Here is a 19,934-nt window from a genome sequence, read left to right as displayed (position 1 = left end):
AAAACTTGCAATATTTGCTTTTTTGCCACCGACAGACAACAGCAAAATCAAAGCATTTCAGCTAAATATCGCACACATCGACCATTACATGACCTTTCAACAGTGCCGCTCCGAATGCTCCAAAAATTGGTACGCAATCGTCCAGGAAACCCAGTATTCCTTCTCCCATTACACACACAACAGCCACAAGATAATAAAAATTACAATAAATTCTATCCCAAAACGACCTCGCGAGACTATCACGTGGTGAATTATCCAAAATGCGCGATACCAATGCGAAACGCACGATGCTGAACTGAACAGCTCGCCGAGTGTTCCGCGACAAACCCACGGGCCAAGGGGGAAAGCCCGTGTTTAGACTTCCCCAACCTTCCCTCAGCCGCAGCGAGGATGTGTTCAGCAAAACGCTGGATTGTCAGGTGACAACGCGCGCACGTTGTGCGAACAAACACCGGCCAAACATTATTAAATTTTAATCCTCTAGGCTCAATTTTGCCTCCCGCGCGAGCATTCGGTTAGAGCATGCGACAGGACTTCTTTATCTGTGGACGCACAGTGGCCGCAGTTCGCACTGATGATTTTCGACCAAATAAAGCGCGAGAACAGACAACAACAACTAGTGCCAACCTGGGGGGGGGGAGGCAGCGCAATTTCCCTGTGTTTTGCGCGTATGTATCTAGCTCGCCGGACTTTCCACTCGAGACTTCCACTCAATTTCCTGGTATCGCTCGGATGACGGACGCATACCACGGTGGTCCTTTCTGCCACCGGACCTTGCCTAACCTCTCAACGACGCCACACGGGAAGAGAAAGAGAGAGCAAAAAAAAGCAGAGGACATCCTCATGAAGAACGCGCGCGAGTTAACAACAAATCCACAACGACGGGAAGCGTTCTTTCGTTGGTTTGGAGGAGGAAACAACTATTACGAAAAAAAAGGCCAACCCAGCAACAACACCAAGACCGCGAAAACAACACGGAGAGGCAGCATCCGGTGAAGGCTTGTCCGTCCACTTTCAGACAACTGATTGGCGGCACAGCGAAACACACACGGTGGCCTTCTTCACGCGTCTTCCGCTCGGCACTGCCACTGGATCACTCGGCTAAAGGAAGCCGTCAGCAGGAAACAGGAAGCCCGAGCGGAGAGGAACAGACCACCACCAGAGCAACGCACCAAAAAAAAAGCCGGCATACATTGAGAGTTCGAGGAGAGGGGTTTTTTTTTGCTTTCCTTTCTCTGTCAAATCAACCCGTCCGCCTCTTTGCAGATAAAAGGCAGAGTGGTGGTGGATGATTTTTTAAATATATAAAACGACAAAGCAAACAAATACTGTGCGGGGGAGGGGGGTGGGGGTATTTGGTGATACAAAAAAGAACAAACAGAACAGAACAGAGCAACAAAACACACTCCAACACATCAGTGACGATATGTGTCGCGAGAGAAATTAATTTCCGCGAGATTGTGACACACGGTCCTTTTTCCCTGGATTCTCTTGCGTTTGGTTGGCCATAGAATACTTCAATATTGGAAACAGCTTGGTAGTTTTCGTTAATTTTTCACACCACACTGGTTGACACACGATCGCCATGAATCAATCCAATCGTGTTCGTGTGTTAGAGGAAATTTCCTATTAGAGATTCCTATTGGAAACTTATAAACCAAGATTTTGATATAGGATTCAAGTAGAAGTAGTGAAGTAATGTTTACAAATTGACTAAGAAACTTAAGTTAAGAAACTTAAAAACAAATCAAAAATATTCCTTCTTCCCTAGTTCTAGATCGGAGTAAGAGAAGGAACTCATCATATTGGAAAAAATATTTTAAAAAGGTTTGAGTTGTAACAAAATTACTGTAATAAATTGTTTTTTTCTATAAAATAAAAACAAAATTTCTGTTTCACCATAATAATTCCATTAAAACAAAACACAGCAAACCAATTACATTCGCTCTATCTATCTCTGTACGACAGGTTGACCATCAACCCTTGGATCAAAGCATTTGGCCGTACAAAGCGAACCAAAAAAAAAACACAAAAACGGGGGACATTTTTGTTCCTGCTCTACGCAACAACACACACACACACTTCCTCCTAACTAGACGTACATTTCTTTGGGGCAAATGGCAAACGAGTCAAATTCATGCTGCAAGAAAGCCGCGATTTGGATAAAGGTGGCAATGACATAGCCGTACGAACCTTACCCCACCCCCGCACCAAGCCGCAGTTTGACCCAAGGCACCACTCAACCAAACATGTCTCACATCAACCATCAGAAGAACGCGCGACAGCGGATGGCGAGCAAAAAACAACACAAAATAGGGAACCCTTCTACACAAGGACAATAAATCGCGAGCGCGAATTTCGCCCCGCGAGTTCGAACGGGTTGTCGAGCGGGATACCGCCACTCTCCTGACTGACTCGCTGACCACTCCACTCACCCCACAGTAGATGTGTAAAAATGAAAATTTAAAATAAATGTCTAATCCTTTGAAAATCCGTTTCACATTTCCGTTTCCCTTGCAGGCACGGCCGCTGCTGCTGCTGAGCGTCGTCTGATTCGCCTTCCGTTGTTTTCGATTAATCGCAACGCGAACCAACATGAACCACATACACACAGCCAGCAAATGCGTGGACAAACGTGCGCGATGTATAATGGCGCACTACGTGCGTGCCCGGGCCCCGTCAGCGAAATCAGTCGCAAATCCTTTCAAGTCCGAGAACAGCGACCATTATGCTGCACCCCAAACCATTCGCTACGTTTCCTTTTGAGCAGACTTATCACCTTTCCCCAGTGTGTGGGCAATTTATGTACCGGTTTGCTATCACATATTCTCTAAAAAAAAACACACACACAAACACAATCTTTCAAACGGGCACGAGGGGGGTGGCGCAGATCACTTACCTCCACAAACCAACGTGACGTCTGTGAGGGTGGCGGAATCGAACAGGTTCGAAAAGGCCGCCGCCAGGTTGGATGAATAGTTGCTCCACTTGAGGCAGTACTGTTGCTGATCCATGTTGGTGCCGTGTTTCCTTTCCGTTCAGCGTACAGTGTGTGTGTGGTTGTAAAACGGTGTGGTTTCCGCGCTCGCGGAGGGGACGCTACTTTATTGCGCCGTCTTTGCAACTGGCTCTTGCTGCTCTAAATGCACAATGTTGTTGTTGTCGCGTTGCTTTAATCCCGTTGTGGCCGTGGACGATGGTCTGGAGAAGATAAAAAAAAACAGAGAAACAGAACAGTTTAGGATTAGTAACGCAAAGGTAGTACCGAAAATAGCAATCAAACTAAATTTGGAAGGACATTTCATTTCTCGTGTCCCACACAAGCACACACATACAATCAATACTACCGGCTGGAACGAGGGAAAACGCTCAAACAAGTAAAGACCAAGGATCAAACACGAAAAAGGCCCAACAGGCAGGGAAGAGGAGAATAGAGACGACGGCGGTGCCTTTACACGCGTTCCACATAAATCTTTGATTTATCTTCGATCAGAAGGCTCCGATAGAGCCTCGCCGTGCTGGAAATAAAAACATTCCACCCGCCTCTCCCTACCCTTGGGAATCACCACTACCATTCCCACTACACAACCAGCCCGAAAACCGAACTCAAAATGGACGATAAATCTTGAATGCAAGGAAAGCAACAGTAACGCATCCTCTGGTAATACAGAGAGAGCGAGAGATAAAGAGAGAGAGAGAGGGAGAGAGAGAGAGAGAGAGAGAGAGAGAGAGAGAGAAATAACGAAGTCAACGGAATAAAATAAAACAAAACCATCCATTTTGAGGGTCGTGCCACACACCAACACACACACACACAGAGGCAAGAAAGGCTCCACAGGAACTCACATGGACACAGTACCGGAAAAATGCCAATCGAAGAATTTTCCGACGGACGAAGCAACCAAAACAAAACACAGGCTTTATTTTGTTCTGCGTTTGTGGTTTGTGAAGGTCCCGAAAAACTAAAACGGCACCAGAAAAGGCCTCCACCGCAAACAAATCTGGTGCGTTTGCCGTTAAAAAAAAACTAGCGAAAGTGGGTTGAGGTGGGGTTCACACACCGCACGATCGATTTTGTCTTTTAACGTGCTGCCGGCCTGCCATCGTGCTTTACTTGCAAAACTAAAAAAACAACATTGAATGGTTTTAGTTAACTGTTTAACTCTTGCTTGGCCTTTTTTACATGAAAAAACGCACAACTCAACTAGTGGAATCAGAAAACAGAACCACTACAAAATCAAAGTTTTGAACATCCGATTCTAAAAAAAAAACAAACTGGCTCCATTCGCCATTGAAATGCCAACCTTTTCGGCAACTGAAAACGAGCGCATCTCATCGAAACGCACATCGCTCTTCGGCATGCAAAACTAGCTATATTCAAATACACGACCCCTCCCCCGGGGCGTGTGTACCCCCGTGTGTCGTTTTAGGTAAATATTTAACATGTCGTCGGGAGTGGATGTGGTGCGTGAAAACCTTCGCTCGATCACACCGAAGAAAACGTACGCACTTTTGAAAGTGAAACAAAAAAGAAAACCAACACACGGACACTTCTCGACGCATCGTCTAAGAAGAAGTGTGTATCGACCACCACCAATCTCTCGGGGAGGGTGGTGTGTGCGCCCTCTCTTCCTTCGGACCGCCGATAAGCATTGGCATTCAGTCAGTCAGTCAGTCAGTCAGTTACAGCGCGTCTCATCATACCGTGAGCGAATGCAAATATTGAAAAATATGCCGATATTGAGAACCGGCGACGACAACAACCCTTAAGGACAGCTGTACAACGACGGGCACACACAACCGCCGCACTACACACAGGGAGAGGAAGAGCGGAAGGATTTACGCATTATGAAATAGTTGTTCAAATATTGGAACGTTATGCTCCGCCGAAACAATGCCCGCACAACGGTGCGTGTTTGCGTCTGCCCAAATCCGGTGCTGCGTGAGAAACTTCAAGCTTGAAGCTTGGTAGAGATGTGTTGTAAAGGTGGTTGCGAATGATTTTGATTCTTTTTTGTTTCCTCTGCTGAAGTAACATCCATTCCAGAGCACGTGTTGACATATTGTCACATTAATTGTATCTTTTACGTACATCCAATTCGTATAAGCAGTGCTGCGAAATGTCATGAGCATCACTAGATCTTCACCAACGAAAACAATCACCATATCCGTGGTAGCTTGATGCTCATTGTTGAGTTGGAGGACCGATTACATGCTTGATGACATTACGTTTAGCACCCAATTCTTGGTCACTCACTTGGTCACTACATTTTCCGTCGGTGAAAATCACGACATTCTTAGGGTATATTCCAAACAAGGTGTAGTGGCGTCCCAAACAACAAAATGAGTTGTCTTTCTCGCTCTGTCTGGTTTGATGGTCTGTCAGGTCGAACTGAATGAGAAAACATGCTCATTTTGTTGGTTGGCATCACTCACAAGCACCGCCCATGACTATCGTGATGATCACCGACAAAAAATGTCACGACCAAGTAACTGACCAAGAGTTGGTTGCGCAAAATGTGACCGAGCCTGTGATGATCGGCACCAACTGCTTGAGTCTCACCTTTGATCATCACAATAGAGCTCGTAACGCTGACATGATTTTGTTTCAGTCAGAATTAGTCATGACTATGACTGTGGAACTTTGCAGAACTGGTAACAGTGAAAAAAAAGTCATGACATAGTGACTGACCAAGGGATGGTCGCAAAAATGTCACAAAACATGAATTGGTCATAACAATCGTTTTGAGCATCACCTCTGGACATCACAATTGAGTACGTAGCGCTGGCAAAATGTTTCAGTCAGATATATTATGATATTGAACGTTTGCAACACTGCGTGTAAGTTTCTATTCACAATTATGTATCTGTCAACACGTTTTTTTCTACTCTCACGCTCTCCCATAAGGCTTCTGTTTCTAAAATCATATAAGAAAAAAAAGACATCATCAAAGAATGCACAAGAATGCAACACACAAAAGGTATCGCGCGCAATGCTAATTAGAACCATTCTCTGGAGCCACTGGATGTTTTGTGATTGCATCCGGGTTTCCGCGCTTTACTGATGGAAATTAGGCGCGAACCTCTGAATACGGTCTCAATTTCAAACACCCCCAACCAACCCAATGTGCATAAAATTTACCTCTCCTTCTTCCCGTGGTCTTTTCATTCTATTTCTGTTCCAACTCCCGCGATGCAGTTTGCAGTGTTAGCCCAAAACTCTCAACCGTTACAACAAAAACGAAACAAACACACAGCAACAATTCTTTTTTGGAGCCGAAATGGATTAATTGTGTTTTTTTTTTGTTTTGTTTTGTTTTGTTTCTGCCAGCGAACCACTTGCGATGCGTTTGCATTTAAATGGGGAGGGGGGGGTGAGATTTTGGACACAAAACAAACACACACACACGCGCACGCATGTTAAAGGGGACAGAGGCGTGCAATAAGGTATGTGTGCGTGCGTGTTTGATTAAATTCAATAACAACACAACACAGCACAGGGGAAGAAATATTCATCGTCAGCATGGTCTGCTTCCAAAAAAAAAAAAAAATGAACGTCAGCATTGCAGCGACGCCACGGCCGCATCCGATCCGGAACGCACTTGCGTTCCCGCACGCCTCGCAACCCCCTGCGAAACACACACGCAGTGCCGCGCAATGGGTAAAGCGCGCTCGCGACTGTCGAAATTTTCGGTTAAATAGATTTGACCTACAAAGCCCCGAGAAGGGGTACATACACACACACACATCATTGTGCAGCCGCAGCAGTCAAACGCCGAGGTTGCGCTTTTCGTTCAACGACGGGGGCAGCAGAAGGGGTCGTTTTTGTTCGGTTTGTATTGGGAACATGGCATCAAATGCCAGCCAACTGCGAACCGGGGGCTGCTGCGGTTGCCACTTCCGCCGCAGTAAGGTCGTTTTAGAAGTGCGTTTTCGTATTCGGGAATGCACTCTCACACCCAGCCAACTAACCTTTGCAGTGTGTGTGCGTGTGTATGGTTCTGCGGAATTAGGGAACATTTAAATGCCAGCAAACCTGGTCCGGTTGACATTAAACTAAAAAAGAAACCAAAAGAAAGAGTATGAGAATTGTCCTAAAATGTGCACTTAATTTATGTAGTACGTATAAACTAGGAATATGCACCTCCCCCCATTCAAGCAAAGATTTACGCTTACAACGTGCCCGCCCCGTTGCTTGATCGTGTGCATCAACGCGACAAAGCACAGGGCTGACCAAAAAGAAGAAAAAATAACACATCACACGCAATTCAAATTTTTGTGGCTATTGCACTCTCTCCCCACCACGACACCTTCACCTTCTTCTTCCTACCCATCCCATACGAATGCGTTAATCAGCAATTAAAAATGCATGAGAGCTCCACCATTCGCCACAACGCGCTGTGCAACGCAACGCAACGCTCCTGCTGCGTGAGCGGTATATGTGCGCAGCAAGCGCGGGCGTGCGCATCCGACTAGCAACAAAACGCGCGCGCCACAGCTGATGGGAGCGGATCCAGGGGGCCACAGTGGCTTTGGCCCGTTTTGTTTCGGGCACCACGACGAGGTTTCGTGGTTCATTCACACTGTTTGTTTCTGTTACGGGGCTGGCACATTTTCGGCGTTTTGTTTCCGATGCTTGTGCGCCGGCTGGATTGTGCGGCGGAAAGCAGAAGGAAACGTGCGCATGGCATGTTTGACGGTTTTTGGTCGGTGTTTTTTTTTGTTGTTGTTTTCTGTTTGTTTCCATTGCACCCTCCTCCCTTTGGAACCATATTGTGCATCGATGTGCCAAAAACTGCCAGCCGGTGCGGATGCGGACACCTGCCTCGGGAGAAGTCGCATCACTGTCGGAAGTAAAGGTTGCCCAAATGTGGTGTGGCCAATACAGGGTGCGAGTAAAAAGAACTAGAAGAAACAGGCAGAGGCCTTTCATTCATTAGTATTTGAAAGAGAATGACACATTTGGTCATCTAGAATGATTTCATTAAGCCAAATCGAGCTAAACTGCATTGCATTTAGTGAATGTCTGCAGGTTTGGGTAGGAGTTGCAGCTTAAATGTAAAAAAAATATTTGCATTATTCATGTTGGTTATGATGCAATTGGTAATGATGGAAAAAAGTATAACATAAACTGTTAATTTATCTTTTTTTAAACTATTTTTGAGACTTTATCGATTGGATCAATTTATCGATTCACACAAAATTGCACAAACGATGATGCAATATTGAATATTTTACCGTTCGACGACCCTTTTCTTTATGCTTACAGGCTTTTCCAGGGGTTCTCATAGTTGGGGGACACTTATTTGACTCTTTTTTATGTGAAGTGACCTTCAAATGATGGAAATTGGACTCTAGGGTGACATGTTGGACAAGCTCCTTGGAAATTCCTATTGGATTTGTCCGACCAGGGTGCTATAGAGTCCAATTCCCATTACATTTGGTTCATTTCACGTTAGAAAGAGTCAATAAAGTGTTCCACAACTAAGAGAACTCAGGGTGAGCCCTGTAACGCTCTGGAATTGCATTGCAATGTCGTCGTTTTGATGCTAAAAGTACTTTTTTAGCTAATGAATAAGAGCAATTGGCTGTGCTGCCTAAAATACGACTGTATCGTTCTTGCTCATATTGAACCTTGCTTCAATTGAATGGTTTTGTTTAACCACAATGACTTGAAACATTTCAGTAAAAAAAACACACACATCCTTGTATCTGACATCACTGATATGTAGTGAATTAATATCCCATAAGAGCCTGCGTTTTTTTTTTTTTTTGTTCATTAACCCATCAAACATATTGCTTCCAATGCACACAATATATCTTGTGAGTATGATGCATTCAAAGCATTAAAAAATCCATCTAACCGTCCATTATGTGTCGCTTTTCAATGCACTTCCACCAGACACACCACAGTTGTTTGTTGACGGGTTTGAAAAGATGAATAAACTGTTCACTCCTCACTCGCAAGAGCTTTCAAAAAAACCTCCACCACCCAGTCCTGTTCTTGTATTATGAGAAAACAAAACCTATTTTCCCTATAGAAAAAGATAAAACGCAAGAAACAAAGAAGCCCAGTCTGTTAAGACCGCAATAGCAGCAGCAGCAGCAACAACCACTACAGAAGCTAATGAAGCGCGCGCGCATCTGCAAGAAGCTGCACATTTGAATGAGGGGGTGCAACGTTGCAGTTATACGCAGGCGAGCAAGCAAGCAAGCAAGCAAAAAAAACCCTCAACTCTATTGCCTGTTTCAAAACCGAGCGACTCATATCATGGCCGAAGATTCATTAATTCATGCAAGAAGGTTCACCATCGTACGCGTACAGCAGCAGTATGTCCCTTTTTTTATTTTTTTGGTACGAAAACTTGCATTAAACAAGAGTCCCATTCTGCTGCAGTGGCAGTAAAAACTCGGCTCGGGATAATTTCCCAACCTTTTTACTTCCTTTTTGCCTTTGTCGGTGGTTGCGGCATCGAGAGATCCGCCCTCTCTTATGCCCCTGTACACACACACACACACACACACTCATACGACACTGTCCCTCCCCCTAAGTGCAATAATACACACACACACACGCTCTCTACACCGTGTTATTATGCTTTCTTACATGCCTGCATCAAATCATGGCCAGTGTGCAAGGATAGATTGCTTCTGCACGCTGCAGCACCACCCGGGGGGCTTGCTGTGTTGTGCTGGCCAGTTTTCCCTATTTTCAGTCAGGCGCGGCTCAGGATCACCATCAGCAAGGGGAGGGGGGTTTTCTGTGCTGGCTGTAATTTCCATCTAGCATAAAACCTAAACCACACCATCCCTTTCTGCTCCGGGTAGTTTCCTGCACAATTTGGAATTAGCTATAAAAACCCCCCGCTTCCCGGTTTCCTTTCGCATGCAAGGTGATGCAAACACAATAAGCTCCTTCCACCAGCCATCAGGGACACACTCAGAAGGATACACACTGTTTCTTCGTAATTCCAGCCAGCCTAAGGGACAGAGGCAGTTGCAAGAAAGACGCATCGGTTACACAATTTACGGCGCACGCACAAACACCCCGCTCCACCGCCAGCCCCGGTCGACAGTGCTCCCCCTTGCATTTAGAGCATGCGTTTTCAGTTTGTGTTGGCCACCAAGCAGGCAGGGTTTACATAAGGGTTTGGTGGTGGTTGCAGCAGGCAGGCAAATTCCATTACCAAGTAAAGTCTCTATATACATACTGACGCAGAGTATGACTAAAGCCCCTAAGGGGACACACACCACGTTGCTGCACCACATCGCAAACGAACGCCGTACACTGCCGCATCGGGCGGTCCCTCTTCCCCCCTCTCCCTCCGCTCATCCCACCCTTTGCAAGTATGCAATCTTCTTCGATGCCATTAGCCGTAGCAAATAGTAGTAGTGGTAGTAGTGGTAGCAGAGTGGAATATACTGCATAAAATTAAGTGTCCCGTCACTGCTGCATTGCTCCATTGCTTCCCCTCTCTCTCTCTCTCTCCATCCCGTGATTATCCTGCCACCGCCTGCCCGTGGGTGAAAGTGAAATCGTAAAACATTTCACCACACACAAACACACACAAGCACATCCGTTTCGGGTGGTCTGCCTAGCTTCAGGGGGGCGGCTTGCGATTATGCGCAAATGCAAGTCCATCCCACACAGTACCTTCGCCGCCCCCTGCTTACGGCGACGATGACGTCGGGGAATGTGAAACGGTCCCAGGCACAATTTCCCTCTTCCGGTGCACAGCAGCGATGGGTTGCTTCTACCCGCTGTATCGCACACAGTGCAAGTGGGTGGGTCTGTAGGGTGATGGTGCACACAATCCACTTTCACTTTCTTGCACGTTGCTGGTTGGCGCTTTTGCACGGTGGCGCATATTCTTAGCAACACAGCGAAAAAGGAAACCCCTCCCGGCCGCTACGTCACGCCAGATAATAAACCAACGTAGGAGGAGCGGTGGCTGAAGGCGGTGTCGATTGCATGTTCCAGCAGCTCGGCTGGTGCAAGGGATCCTTTTGCGCTCGTCGGCCGCTCGACGCTCGGGGTACTTTATTGCGTGCCCGCCGCTCGTTCGCTTTCCCTTCATCGTTGGCTTCTCGCATGAAGTGTGGCCCAACGGCCCGCCACCAGCACCGAAAAGCTTGACGAAAATACAGGTATTGATTTTACCGCACCCGTTTCCTTCCCACTAGCTGACGCATCCAGCGCATTCAGTTCCGTTCGGTTCGGTTTGCCTACGGTGCAAGAGAGATGAAGCATATTAATTTCAACCCCCCGACTCAAACCCCCTTGGAGCTATGCTGCAGTAGTGTGGCTTGGCGGCTCGGTGGTGCGTTTTTGGGCGGCTGGAGGATGAGATGTACCGATTTTACGACTCACCAGCAGGCCCCTGCAGCAGTTTTATTACCTTCCCGGTGTTTGCCCGTGTCTCTACAGCACGCAGTGAGTTTTCCGTTGCGTTTCTTGGGGCGCAAGGATATTTGCGGTGCGTTCGTAGTAAAAAAAAAGCAAATAACAATCGGCATACCCGTCCTTGGCGTCAGCTTTCCGTGCCGAATTGTTCCATTCCGAAGAGGCCGGAACGAATCTAAAACAACAACGAAGAAAGGGTTGGTGCGTGTGTGTGTATGTGTGTGTGCAAATGACATAAAAAGGGTTAAACGCATTTCGGGCTGAAAATAAGAAAATTACTTCCTCCCGCCACTAACCCACTAAACAGCTTCACCACCAGCGCAAAGCAATTCTCCGGTGGCGCTTCTTGTGCAACACTCCGACCCTCTCTACATCCTGCAATGTCATTTCCTTAAGCCCGTGTGCAGGAAATTCGGGGAACCGAGTACCGAGCGATACCGGTTTTAACGATGGCCAAGCGACAGCATCATAACAAACTGTAGTAAAATGGCGCTGCACCACTACTGTTGTTTGTGCGGCACACGGAGCGACGACGGAGCGCAATTCCTTATTCCTCACAAAATGTGATGTGTGCCTTCATAAAACTGCATTTTATCGTTGGTCCTTAAAAACATAAAATTTACACCCTCTTGATGATGGCCGCGTCGGTGCGTCCGTTGGTGGTAGGATTTCCCCCCTAGAGAATAAGAATAGATTGGAGGGAAGCGAGAGATTGAAGTGATGGATGGCCAACACATCTACCGCAACAACAAATTTCGAGAGCCCAAGCGAGAGACAACATTATCTGCATTTTGGCGTACCCAAGCCCAAATAAAAGTGACTGTGGAGTAGCATAAAATAAAGGAAGCGGAATAGAGCACGTACAATTCGCTCTTAAAATGGATTCACTATCCTCGTTCTAGTCAAGTGTATGACGATAGAGTTTTAACGTTTCGTTGGGCGCGTTGGGTGGTCTTCTAATCATGGAATTGAGTCATCAAAATCTTCCTCAGAACTTCACACAAGGATCACAACAGGATGTATGGGCAGATCGTCAGTGAATCTTGAAAGGCAATAAAAATCTCCTATTTAGACAGAACCTTATCATAGACTAATTAATAGACAACTTCCTGTGATCAAAAAAGGAAGTCGGCAATCACAGCCAACGATTGTTGGCAAAACAGATTATAAAACTAAATGCAAACCCTTGCAATACCCGCAGTGTGTGTGTGCTTACTTCTCTGAGAGGGCATAAATGTATCGGAGTGCCAAGCGCAAAACCTTCCCACACGCACTTTAATCGATAATCTCATTTCTCTTTAAACCACACGCACACACGCACCCACTCTACTAACTAGCCATATAAGCTACGGCCATAAAAAGTAAAAACAGAACCTAATCCAAGCAAAAACAGGCATGTGCAATAATCATAACCAACAACAGCAAAGACCCCCGCACTAATGAGCGATGATGGAAAATGGCAGAGTTTGATTTTATATGCCCCTGGTTTAAAATCATCTCCCATCCCCATTTCTCATTAAAACTAGCTAAAAAACTTGTGCGTTTATTGCATTTTTTTTTATTGTTTTTGGGACGCACGGGTGGTGCGTGCAGCAAACGGGATACTGATGCCCCAAAAAGTGTGTGTGTGGGGGGGACAGCTCCGCGGTCTAGTAATTCATTTATTGCAATGCCGTGTCCCATAAACGTGGATGGGTTGGAAAGGCTTTCAGTGTACGAAAAATTAAGCGTAGAAAAAAGAAAACCCCCATCGCGGACAACTTTACTACTTTCCTACCCTCAAGCAACACGCTGAGCGCGCTGCTACGCACTCACGCATACAGGGGTTTTCAGGGGTTCTTAGACTTGTGGGATACTTTCATGACTCTTTCTTACACGAAATGAACTTAATGTGAAAGGAATTGGAGTCTATAGCATCCTTTGTGGACAAATCCAATAAGAATGAGTCCAATGCATTTCCAATCAGTCTGACGAAAAGGGTGCCATAGAGTCCAATTGTCATCATATAAAGTCATCATTTCAAAAAGAGTCAAGAAAGTATCCCACAGCTATGAGAACCCCTGAAAAACCCTTCAATGCAATTTACTGGTTTTTTTGATGATCTTCTACAACACGCATCGTATTCAATTGTTTGCTTCGCACAACAAGATGGTTCAACCAACAAAAAAAAACCATCCAACCAAACATCCGCAATATATTGGCAATTTTAAACCCCATTTATGATCGCGATCGTAACGGCAGCAGATGCTAACCAACTTCTAGCGCCCTTCGGTTGTTTTTTTTTTTTCTTAATTACATAAATAGGACACTCCCGCCTCACTGAAACGCACTTAAAAATTATGTTAAGAAAACGGCAAAAACAGACGGCCACCGGGAGATAGAAAAAAGGCATTTACGCACTGACCAATAGGCGAACATCAACGCAACAAAAACCACCACAAAAAACACCCCTCCAGCCATTAATATTTATACGCACATTTTAAATTAAAACAACGAAACCCGTCCCGTTTCGTTGCGAAAAAAAATTTGGCCAGATCGGAAAAAATGACACACCACGTTCCTCGTTTGCCAATGTGTGTGTGTGTGTGTGCAACGGTGCAGTATCGCAACACACAAAAGACAAATCAAACCGCTTGGCAGCGCCATAGGTTTTGCTATGAAATCTCCCAAAAATTGGTCAAACTAAACAATGGAATGGAAGAAACACACGAAAAAACAGACAGAACATGACAAGAAGAGACGGATGTTAAAATGCGTAAATCAATACATAAACCATCAGGCAGCAGCTGCTTGCCGAAATTTGCAAAAACGACGATCGTGATGGGTGAGTGGGGGGGGGGGCTCAAGGGGGTTGCCTTGATCCCCCTCGATCATCAAACGCACCAAAAAAAACCCTAGACGACGCTTTCAATTTATATTGATCTGAGTGCCTACTCTATTGTCCTCTCTCTCTCTCTCTCTCTCTCTCTCTCTCTCTCTCTCTCTCTCTCTCTCTCTCTCTCTCTCTCTCTCTCTTTGTATCTGCTCGTCTCGAGCGATCGCAGCCGACCTCCTCCACTCCCCCACCCTGACCTGCTCTACGCATTTCTGCTTACGCACCGCAAATTAGCGCGATCGGGCTTTTTCCCTCTCTCTCTCTCTCTCTTTGTCGTTTTCTTCTTCCGTTTGTTGATTTTTGCTGTTCGCGGTATCGCCAAAAGCTGAATAGACACCTTTTTTTTAGTTTGGTGGCCAAAAATTAACGGCTCACGCATAGCACACACACACACACACAGAGCACCCGTCGACCCAGACATCGACCTCGCGGGCTATACGCGTTACAATAGACGCACGCATTCAGAGCCCGAAACGCATTTTTATCGAGGCCAATAGCATCGGGGCGGGTGAAGAAGTGGGAGGCGGGTGGTCTATAAAGCCACTCTGCATGGTGATGGAAGAGGAGGAAGAGGGGAGGGATTTCCGTTTCCAAAGCCGGTCGGTCGGTCGGTCGGTGGCAGTGCTGCTGGCTGCAGCTTTTTCCCTCCTTTTTTGCGTGGCGTGCTTGTTGCTACGCACGATCACCCGCCACGGCCTTCCACCAGAGGGATCGCCACAAAACGCAGTGTGGTCAGTAAACGCGTCACCGTAGATTGTTGTGTGGGGAGGTCAACCCCTTTTTTTGTTGTTGCTTCTACTTTTCGGGGTTGCCCAAAAATCGCACCATTTGACGCACAGCTGCTGCAACGAGCAGTGCGTAACGCACCTTCCTTTCATCTCCGAGCCGTTGTCTGGCCGTCGCCTCGGCTAATGCCGCCAAAACGGTGTTAGCTTTGCTCCCTCACTCTTTCCATCTCTCCCTCTCTCTCTTGATCGTTCAAAAAATGCGTTGAGTCACAGGCCACGTGGTGTGATCGTGTGGTTTTGGAAGGCTCGTCTACGATTGTGATCTTGATCGTAACAATGCGTAGACGGTAAGGAGAGCCCCCTCACTATCGGTTCCCTTCCATGCCTCACTTTACACTTCCATCAATCAACGATTGGTCTGCTGCCGGTTTTGAAGTGCTTTGAGCCCACCGAACTTAATATTTGGACCGCCACGAATGGGTTTCTTTGGAGTGCAAAATCGTACCCCAGACACGCACAATCGCAGTGCATCCGTCCGTCGGTTCCTACAAGCAGAAGAAGAAGGACGGAAAATGGTTGAAATGCGTTCGCCAAACTATATTTCCCTTTCCCTGCAGCAAACAAAAAACAGTTACCTTCGCAACTGTCTGGCCGCTGCTGCTGGTGGTAGCGGTGGGTGCGTCTGTCTGGTGCGTAAGTTTTCCGGCCTTGACACCACTTTTTTTTTTTTTGCGTTTCGCGCAATGATCCATCGTTGGCAAAATTTCATCCACCGCCAGCGAAAACGGCTTACCAACCGACGCGTGAAGGTGCAGCCCGCTCGGCCGGCCGGCAGACACAATCTCTTTTCCCTTGCTAAAAAACAAAATGCTGATTGCCATCGAGGTCGAGGTGAAAAGGTCACTGAAGTGATGCACTTTTTAAACAAACTCACGCACTAGAAGCAGAACAAAAACAGATTCCTTTTGGCCCATCAATTCATTGTACCAAGGGTAAGCGGTTCGCGAATTGGGTAACTGAAAGCATTAAAACGAGTTGCAATATTTGATCCGATTTTCCCCTCGATCACAAACTAGGGAAAAGAACGAATAGTGTAATGTGTTTTTTGAGATCTTTTTCTCATTTAAAAAGCCTCGAAACAAGCCCCAGCACACGTCCCACTATCAGCTGCTTCCAACCAGCTAACAACATGTGCGTGCTGCCCATTAACGCCTAACCGAGAAGCCGTTGTTTCTCGAAACGGGAACTTTGGAGTGGGCGCTTTGGGGGAGGCGAACAAACCGCAACCGAAAACTGAAACGGCACCGCTACGCAGCGGGTTTATTGTTTCTTACAGCGCATCAGTTTCTTTACGCACGCCTGGCATTCAGTTGCACAAAGCAGATTTTGTGTGTGCACGTTGGCTCTATATTATGTTCCTGGACTGGTCGGTCACCGTTGCTACGGTTTGAACACGTTCTTTTGGGGTAATTGCATCCAAAACCATCCTCAAAAGCTAGTTTTTTCATCATTGCATACGCTTGCAGAGGCGCTACAGTCGAAAGAACAGGAAAACAAAGTGTAAGAGACAATTCTTTCTGATTTGGGACCGCAAAAACGGTCGCTCGGAAAAGCCTCGCAAACCTATCAGTGACTTTCGGTCGCATTGCATGAATGTTATATCAGACTACAATAGTGGTGGGAGCTCGGAATAGGACCTACTCTAATTCCGGAGCCGATTCCGATGGTGGAATCGATTCTGATTCCGGATCCAATTCTGGAATTGAGTCCGAAGTTGAAATCGGAAACGACCTGATAATCTTAAATTGCTCCAGGAACGGAATCAGAATCGTTCTCCAGAATAGGAATTAGCTCCGGAATGAGAATCAGTTCTTGAATTTAAATAATAAATTTCAGAAGCGAAATCAATCTGGGAATTTCCATGAGAATAGATCGTTTGGAAGGAAGGTGGGATTCTTTACGGCTTTCAATACGTAGTACCATTGGACCCAAAAGCCTATTCTTTCGGAGATACCGAAATTAGCTCCGATCTCGAAGCCGATTCCGATTTCGGAGCCAATTCCGATTCCGAAACCGATTCCGATTCTGGAGCCGATTCCGAAGCCGATTCTGATTCCGGAGCCGATTCCAGTCCCGCTTCCCGAGCCAATTAAGGAACCGACTTCGGTTCCGATTCCGGAGCCGACTTTGGATCCGGTTCCGATTCCGGAGCAGATTCCGGAATCAATTCCAGAAGCTGATTCCGACGAAAACTTCACGTTTTCCATCACTAGTCTACAAAAGTATAACGCTTTTCGTTGGTGCCCCGAGCTCTCTTGCAGCAAAACTGTTCGAAAGATTGTCATCGTAATAGCTTGCTACCCCGGGGAAGCTACGGTCGATGGACATCGCTGGAAGGGATACGTGTTTTTATTATAGGCACACATCGTCCTAACCAGAACACAAAATCATCCCTCCCAGGGATAAGTAGACACTCCCTAGTGTCTCCAAACTTAGCAAATGCACTTGACCGGCAGCAGGAGAAAGGAGCATTCACCCATTAAAAACATCCCATATTCACCGTTAGATGCTTTCTTTTCTCTTGCTGTAAAACATCAAGAGCGATGGGACTGTTATCAGTTCAGGATTTCTCGAAGACAAAGCAAAGCATCTCTATGTCCTTTAATACACACCCTGTGCACGCAGTGTGTACGCGTGTGCCCCTGTGAAGAGGCACTCCGGAGGAACAAAAAAAAAAGCACCATGCGTACAGCGCACACAATGCAAGTCCACCAAGCGCGTGGAAAAATTGCGTACACAAGGGCGGAGGATCCCACTCGAAGTGGACCGCCGGGTTTTGTGTGCTCTGCAGCGCAAGGGCCACACAAAACACAAAGGAAATGAAGGAAAGGTCCTTGGAAGAATCCAATTTGGACGGGCTGTTTCTTGCGGGAATGATCACGATGCGCTGCCCGTGCATTGGAGGAAAGGAAAGGGAAGCACACTAGAAATAGATGAGACGAAGACAAAGTGGATGAAAAGTACGCTCTATCCCGCTGGGATAGAGAGCATTGCCGAAAACTCTCCGAATCCGTACGACAACGGGCTTACCGGCCTAGAATGTTCAAAACGGTCTAGCCAGTCAGTGGAGCAAAAAACCGAAGCCTTGTGGGCCTTTGCTGTGTCACAAAAAGAGTCCGTCCGCTCCCGTTAGGCGAAACAAGGCTTTTCATGATGGTTTTATGTTTCGTTCGTTTTTTTGGGGGGGGCAAGGAGAGTGGGTTGGTAGGCACCAAGTAGCGAGACGCACAATCTCTCCCTCTACCACTCACCGAAACCCCTTTGCTTTTGTACGCCTTGAAAAACGGTGCTTGGTTCAAGCGCGCTGCCCCAAAAAACGCAACCAGCATGGCCGGCCTAGCTCCTATGCCTATGCCCCTCCGCCTCCCCTCCCCTCTCTGCTACATTCCTGCACCACTCGATGACCTGCCCGGCCTGGGACTACCTTCCCTGCTGCAAGTGTAGTAGTCTTGATGGTGGTGGTGCGTTTGTGCGTCATTTTATCGGTTCATGCGCATTTCAAACGCATTCGCAATGGCGAGAGTGCGTTTCCCATTCCCGTGCGCCATCGAATCTAAGCGCCGCTCCCGCTCCCGCTAGTGGCAAACGGTCTCCACGCAGGGACGGCTTTTGCCAACACAAATCCTTCTTCCTTTTCTGGTGGTGCTGTTTTTCTATCCCGTTTTTCCCCGAATTCTCTCCACTTAGCGTGTGACTCGCTCTCTTGCAGGAGCAGGTGTAAGGTGGTGTGCGCTAGTGCCGTTCGCCCTAGCACGCACGCACACCGAATGCGTGTGTCCCCGTAGGCTCCAAGGTGGAGGATTGAGGAAGAAAGATTCATCACGCACACTGTGCGCCTTCGGAATTGGTGCGTTGGGATGGAACAAAAAATGCACACACGCACCGCGTGGAGAGTGCAGACAGAGCCAACGTGCCTTGGCATTGGGATTGCCAAGCGTAGGAAGAAGCTGTTCGATAAATGTTCCGCGGTACATATAAATGCAGCTGTTTCGTGCTTTGGTTGGAATGGTTCCCAGAAACAAGTACCTAAAAGTATATAACATAACAAACAGATAAGTAATTTTAATTTGTTTTCCGATTGTTTATAAAGTAGGTTAATAAATTAACTTTCCAATAAGAAAAACAAAGCCTCGTTTAAAGTACATTAAAAATTCAAAACACTCCAATTCCGTATCAGAACCAAGCGCTCCCTTCTATTCTTTTCGCTTTTGCGCTCGCTCTTTGTGCAACGGGGCGCATTCATTTGCGTACGACCACCACCACCACCACCACCAAAGAAAGACACATTTTCCCCCTATTTTGCTAATTAGGTTAATTATACGCAACTAATTCCCAACCCTCGAGGCTCACTTCGTCCGCCATTAGAAGAAACGTTGGCCATCATACCGGAGTGCACCTTCCGGTTTGGTTGCTTTACATTAGATTGGCCGCGGCAAAAGGGTCGATCGGGCACGAGCGGCTGAAGTCCCTGGCTTGGTGCTTGGCTAGCGCGACACTATTTAAATATGTATAACGATGCCCCCCTCTTTCTAGCTGAAGAAAATTGACCAAAACCATGCGCTAAGAAAGCGAGGGAAAGAATAACGCATACGCGCATTCGTGGTGTGTAGCTGCTGACTGCCACGCCATTGCTGTGCCGCGTGCTGTTTGTTACGCGTTTCTGCTGTTGTCGCGCGCGCATTTGTCGAGGTTTGTTTTCTGTTGCGGCGCTGCTACTGCTACTTGTTTAATTATACTTGCAACTAGCTGTGCCGTGCCGCGAGCTGTTGTTCTCTCCAGTAGGGCTGCTAAACGTGTGCGTAAAACGCGCAAATGCCGGAAACGCGAAGGAAATGCATAATGAACGTACGCAGTAAAAGAACGAAAC

The 19,934-nt window shown here is 46.8% G+C and overlaps 2 protein-coding genes across 3 annotated transcripts in view; one reads left to right on the top strand and one right to left on the bottom strand.

Moving 5' to 3' along the window:
* The window catches only part of LOC121595479, a 61,966-nt gene extending 59,061 nt beyond the window's left edge, over nucleotides 1-2,905 (top strand). Inside the window, exon 3 of the transcript XR_006005176.1 lies at nucleotides 2,521-2,905. The gene's annotated coding sequence lies outside the window, so the exon portion shown is untranslated. The remainder of the gene's footprint in view (nucleotides 1-2,520) is intronic.
* Nucleotides 1-3,014, bottom strand: part of LOC121595480 (zinc finger protein chinmo) — a 47,262-nt gene extending 44,248 nt beyond the window's left edge. For both annotated transcript variants that reach the window (XM_041919503.1, XM_041919504.1), the window contains exon 1: nucleotides 2,900-3,014. In XM_041919503.1, coding sequence (XP_041775437.1) covers nucleotides 2,900-3,014 — 115 coding nt within the window. The remainder of the gene's footprint in view (nucleotides 1-2,899) is intronic.
* Nucleotides 3,015-19,934: the final 16,920 nt, after the last annotated feature.

This window comes from Anopheles merus, chromosome 3R (assembly GCF_017562075.2).
Source record: "Anopheles merus strain MAF chromosome 3R, AmerM5.1, whole genome shotgun sequence".
Classification (NCBI taxonomy): Eukaryota; Metazoa; Arthropoda; class Insecta; order Diptera; family Culicidae; genus Anopheles; species Anopheles merus.
This window is presented reverse-complemented; position numbering and strand designations above follow the sequence as displayed.